Consider the following 5,895-nt stretch of genomic DNA (forward strand, 5'->3'; position numbering starts at 1 on the left):
CCGCAACTTAGCTGATAACTGCTTGAAGGCGAAGGGTTGGATCAACCGATTACTGTACCCACGCAAACTCACCTACACTTACGCGGTTTCCGCTCTCTAACCGTGAGGTGCGTACGCACTGACACCACCCTCTTTGTTTACCTTTTGCGTCAATACTCACGTGCTCAGAACATGGAGAGTGGTAATGGATCTCAATCGACCTTTACCGCTACGAGCACCACCGCCATCTTGGCATTCAAGTTACGCATAGCAGTACCACCCTACCCCTTTCCTAATTCTCTTTGGTCGCTGATGCGGCCGGCTGGCTTGCAATTTGGGCTCTGGGATTTCTCCGTGATGACCATTCTGTTCGTGCCTGACTCCTGCATTCTGCTCATAAACAAACCTATGATGGACATTCATTTCTTAGGGAGCACTAGTACCAACGAAGACGAATTATTCTCACAGCGAAAACCTCGGGAGCAGCCAAATTCCCAGATAAGCAGTTACGAGACAGGATAAAACACAATCAATTACGATCAACCCTTCCCACTTCCCCAATAGAAACTATGAGAACCTTTTATATTTGGACATACCGATAACGGGCGCACAAGGACAAATATACAGAATTTCAATTCAGAGCAAATGCTCCCACCCAGTGGTCAAAGACAAATGGTAAAACATGCAGAGAACGAACTACACATCGATTTCATGTTTTTTCTTCTTTTTCTTTCCCTCAACAACAATGGAGGCATCAGCTTCAAAGCTCTCTTCTCTACCCCCATTCTCCGCCTCATTTTTCTTTTTTTTCTTTCGCGGTGGCTCCACGACGCCATCCATCCTAACATCCTCGACAGTTTCCACCTGCTTTTGTTTCTTCTTTTTCTTCTCCCCAACCTCTTCCCTCGTCTGTTCAATTCCTACTTCTTTGTATTGAGCAGTTTCCTCCAATTGGGCAAGCCCGGACTTTCTCTTCTTTTTCTTCGTCTTCTTTTCTACTGGCTGTGCCTCGTTCCCATTATCCTTTGTGTAACAATTGATATTCGGTGAGGCTGTCCCATTTAACGTGGCAACGGCTCGTTTCTTCAGCTTTCCAATAACCCGATTGGCCTTGAAACGTTCACAATAAATGGTATATTCGGGGTGAAGTATAATCAGTGTACCAGATAAAACTCACCTCCTTTACGGCCGCCGCCATTGCCTCTGCATTCGTTATTGGCATAACACCACTCTCAAAGTACTTCAGCCGGTCCTCAACCTGTTTCTTCAAGTGCTGTCCATAAACATCGCAGAGAATATCACTGAAGCAGTCAATACGTGTTGCGAGGGCACATTTTGCTGCTAAAAAACGCGAAATCCTGCCCTTGTTCTCCTTCGCCGCGCGACCGATGTAGGAACTGTGGAAAATTAGTCCGTATTTGGGCGTACGACCACGGGTTCGCAGCGCTCTGAAAAGAGCCTTCTCTGCACCCAGAATTTGAATGGTGGAAGCTGGGAACTTTGAAAGATTTATCAGAGAACCAGCGTGGGAGATCAGACGAGCAGCAACTTGACTGCCGATGAGAGTGTTGAGGTTCGGAGCAACACCAGTCAACTTGTTGACAAGGTAATCGTAGGCTTTTGCGCGACGCTCCATGAAAGTTTGCACGATTTTCGCAAAGGAAGACAGATTTTCCACATCCTGATCAGTTACATCGAAACCTGGGAGAGAAACCTTCAACTAAAGAAAAGAAGGACCTACCCATTGAAGTTTTAGCGACTTCAAGAATCGCAACTGCTTTTTCGTGGTCATGGATGACTTTCTCAATCTGACCCAGCTTATCTTCAGTTAAGTCTTCACGGCTACGGATTATGTTGACTAATTTGATGTAGTTGGTGCTTTCTGGAACAATTTTGGCCAATTCTGGAAAGTGATATGAAAACCACTCCTTGATTCGCATAGAAAAGGTGTTAATATCCTTATCCATTTGGTCGAGTAAACTGATTGTCTGAATGACCATATTATCATCTCTTAAAAGGTAAAAAATTACTATCTCAGCAGGCATCAAACCTGTTTACATTGAATTTAACTTTGGCACGGGAGTAGCTATGCCCTAGCCCGACTTGAGCCTGGGATTCTGCGAAATGCGTCAATTCAGCGATGTAGTTCGAGAAGAACTCACGGATTCCGCGATAAATATCAATGGCAGCCGATTCAGAGGAGATTTTGACGGTTCCAGGTAATCCAGTCTCAGTCGCTTTAATAGCATCGGCCAGCTTGTGCTCCGAAACACATAAAAGTACGGGTTTTTCTCCCTTGAGATTTGACAGGAGAAAATTTCGAAGATCATCATGAACAATGCCCTCTGAAACTGAGTTACAATTTTCCAAGGCGTTTTCGGCTGACGTGAATGGTGAAAATGCACGCAGTTTAAAGGTGCCTGAAAATGTATCATAGTCAGTAGAAACTCCCGACAAGCGCTCAACAACCGCAGATAGCTCATGCAACTTTGTGCCCAAAATGGCATAACCAGATGCGTGTTCAAAAAGGAACAAAACCCTACTCTAAATGTGATATCTCTATTAAAGCAACGGAACATGTGCCCACCTTCATACTTCCCCCTTTAGATTTGACAGATTCAAACAAAGTCTGACGGCTAATGCTTATACCATTTATTTCTTAGTCGAATATAAATCCTTGGAAATGGTTAGTTGTAATATCTCTAAGTGCTCAGAAGGCTCAGTTATTTTGGTCATTATTTTTAATTTTACAACGCTTGCGTAATTGTTATGCTGTTTTAACTTTCCTTTCAGAGAGGAGGAGGATATACAAATCAAACCTCGTGGCTGAGGCGTTATTGTTTTGCAATCCGGAGAGCGGTTCCGTGTCCACACCTTCAAACTCTGTACTTGCTTTTCCCACTTACCCCAATAAACATGACGAAGTCAATTCAACTTGGGTGTTCTAAGAGTATGAGAACGACGGAAGAGATCTACAAGCCTCATCCTACACTTGAGTAATGCACTAATCATCAGTCCTTTCTCTAAACAACTTTATTCAAATTCTACACCTGACTTTCCTTTGCAAAACTCCTGGTAGTTTTAATTTAAATCTAGTTTAGTAATTAAAGTACATCTAAATGTCTGGAGATTTCAAACTCACTCCTTTATTTAGTGGCATTGCTAATGTTGTAACTTAAAAATATGTTTGTTCTGTGTGTAAATTCTCTGTGTTTTATGACCAACCCCTTAATCAATGCAGAAATCTGTTGGTACACTTTTTATTTTGACCAATCTTTAGCTCTCTGGATCCTCCCTCTAGTCGTGCGGAAAAAGAAGTTCTCCTAATAGAATACGTTGGTTGTTTGTTTAATCATCGGTTTTTGCATAGGGTCACTTGATGTCTTGGCCATTGTACCTCGCCGGGTGGGCTGGTCTCCGAACTATGCTGCCAGCCCTTCTCCCTTCCCTGTACATTAAATATGCGCATGGATATGCACATGTTCTGCCCTATCGTTATGCACTCTGCGTTCAGGGAAGTCTTGAGGATCTATACTGCCGTACAGAATGGCTGGGAGGCCGCTAGCATGGCCCTACGGCTCGTTCGTAGTGCGGAACTGCAATGTGACTGATCCAATATGCAAATTAAAATTTAATGCAGACTCTCCGACCGAGGATCGGGATAGGCTGTCCACTTTTATTTAAAATAACACTGCTTTTGAGACTATTTGTTAAACTTTGGGAACAATTGATTTTGGTGCTCTAAGAAACCGAAGTAGTGGGTAAAAACGTATACTGATAGCGTACGGAACAGCTGGAAAGCTGTTAACATGGCCCGAGGCTCATTTTTTACTGATCGGAAGAAGAACCCGCTCAGGGTAAAGAGCTCAAATAGATGAGTCCATAACTAAACAAGGACTTCAAGCACAGTGGTCGTTTCCAACCCCCTATGAACCAGTTATTTGGTCAGAGAAAACATGGTTTGGTTTAAATTTATGACGCAAAATGAAGTTATAGCCTTTAATTTAGCCCAATGTTTTTCTTAGGCCAACAGGTAGAAATAATTTCAACTTGTAAATTTAATCTTTTTGGTTTACGCCGACAAATCACTCTCACTAGTGTTTCCTTCCTTGGCTTTTGGTTCGTCTCCTTGATTTCTTTGTTTCTCCAATTTTAGCTTCTGAAAGAATCCCTTTATTCCCTTCGTCTCCTTCTCTTGGTTAATATCACCCAGCTGTTGTGTTAAAACTTGCAAATTTTCGCTTATTCCTCTATCTATGGTCAGCTGATTACCGGGAGAAGTCAACAACGTCGACGTTGATTCATCTGGTGGTGGTTTCATCCGCACTTTGTCAATTTCCTTCATCTCTGCTCTCACAAACGGCATTAGCAGTCGTCTCCTTTGCCGTGCCTTTTGTTGGGCTCCGATAAAAAGACGAGTCCGATCTTCAATTACCTCCTCCACTGCACTTTCCAACTGATCCAACCTTGGCGTTCTTTGCACCCATCTTTGCACTGCCCATATCGTTAAAATCAAAGCTACGAGTAGTCCCAAACTGGCTACTGTCACGATTAATGCCACCAATCGCAGCCTTGCAACTCGTGGAGGTCGGGCTGCAAGTTCCCACAGACTAGGAGGCCTGGAAGTAACACGGAGGAAGAAAGAGTTAATCAAAAACCAACCAGAGAAGCTTATGTTCCTCGAAGCCTGAGTGGTAGGAGCGTCTGGCCTTGGTACAATCAAATGGCAGTCCCAATGACCCTGCATCTCATTCCTCAAATGAGGAATGAGTCTAATTCTCGCCTTGGGGCGGATAGCAAGATCGTTGAATATGGGTTCTCCATTGAGGTTCCACTGAATCCTTGCAGCATCGTACCATAGCACTTGACCCTTTTCGAAGGCACTCCACTCACCAATGTTTGAATGAAGGTAGAAGGGCATCTGCGCCGGTGCGGAAAACTGTTGACCTAGAACAATGAGGGAATAGAATGTTGCCAACCATTCTTCACTGCCTATTTTGATATGACAAGTGTATAACCCCGTATCATGGGGTTTCAATCCAGACAAGAGAAGCTTAGTTCCTTCTACTACTGGAGAGGTTCGTTTCAGACCTGATATCCACTGCGTCTCCTCATCTACCAATTCCTTAATCGGTAAAATAATACGTCTTTCTTTAGTAGTCACGTAATTGCTCCCAGTGGCTATAGTTCTGCCTCCAAGCTGCCAGAATATTGACACCTTCCGAGTAGGTAAATTAATTTGAGACAGACTTATTGTCTTCTCCTCTAGCGTCTCTTTCGCAAATCTATAGGCTTCTGTATTACAGTCTAGCAAAGCACTATCTCCCGCGGTTCGAACTAATACAACGTCGGCATGATCCTTGGGGAATTTCCTTTGTACACGAGTAACTAAATGATCTTTTTGCACCTGTTGTTTAACTCGTGCTTTTAAATTAAAATCGTCCATTTGGGTGTCATGACAGCCATAGAGACAGGATTTGACTTCCCGGCTCAACCCGGAGCACTGTAGGGCATTGGGACCGAGTTCAGGTGGAGGATTGTTGCAGAGTCTTGTACGAAACCTAGTCCCTGGTAGACAGCCCTGTGCATCCGGTTTAGGTTTCTTTTTCGACTCGCTGAGAAAACAGTCACTCCAGGGGCTCCACGAACTCCAGTCGGGTTGGCGTGGGCACTTGCTGTTTATAACACAGGTCATGCATTCCTCACCACTGCCAACACATTGCGAGACATTGCGAACACCGCCAAAACCATCTAGACACTGGCGGTTTCTACAGCGTCGCCCCTCTCCACAGGTCTGGGAGCAGGCTACTGGCCAGGCGGACCACGCACCCCAGTTGAAACCAGCTGGCGAAACTCGTGGCAGACAACATAAGGCGAGGAGACAGAAGACGGACAGGTAGAAGCGTGTGCGGAACA

At 44.4% G+C, this 5,895-nt stretch overlaps 2 protein-coding genes across 2 annotated transcripts; both read right to left on the minus strand. All coding sequences in view use genetic code 11, as the record gives it.

The window, feature by feature from the left end:
* Window positions 1-675: 675 nt before the first annotated feature.
* On the minus strand, window positions 676-2,897 carry EGR_04401 (Nucleolar protein 56; the record flags this gene model as incomplete). Its single annotated transcript, XM_024493650.1, has 5 exons — window positions 676-1,089; window positions 1,157-1,680; window positions 1,721-1,989; window positions 2,030-2,523; window positions 2,886-2,897. The coding sequence occupies 5 exons, from the start codon at window positions 2,895-2,897 to the stop codon at window positions 676-678; spliced, it is 1,713 nt and encodes a 570-aa protein (XP_024351971.1).
* Window positions 2,898-4,051: 1,154 nt separating this feature from the next.
* On the minus strand, window positions 4,052-5,425 carry EGR_04402 (hypothetical protein; the record flags this gene model as incomplete). The annotated part of the gene is made up of 1 exon (XM_024493651.1): window positions 4,052-5,425. The coding sequence occupies one exon, from the start codon at window positions 5,423-5,425 to the stop codon at window positions 4,052-4,054; it is 1,374 nt and encodes a 457-aa protein (XP_024351972.1).
* Window positions 5,426-5,895: the final 470 nt, after the last annotated feature.

This window comes from Echinococcus granulosus (assembly GCF_000524195.1).
Source record: "Echinococcus granulosus chromosome Unknown EG_S00027, whole genome shotgun sequence".
In the NCBI taxonomy this organism is placed as follows: Eukaryota; Metazoa; Platyhelminthes; class Cestoda; order Cyclophyllidea; family Taeniidae; genus Echinococcus; species Echinococcus granulosus.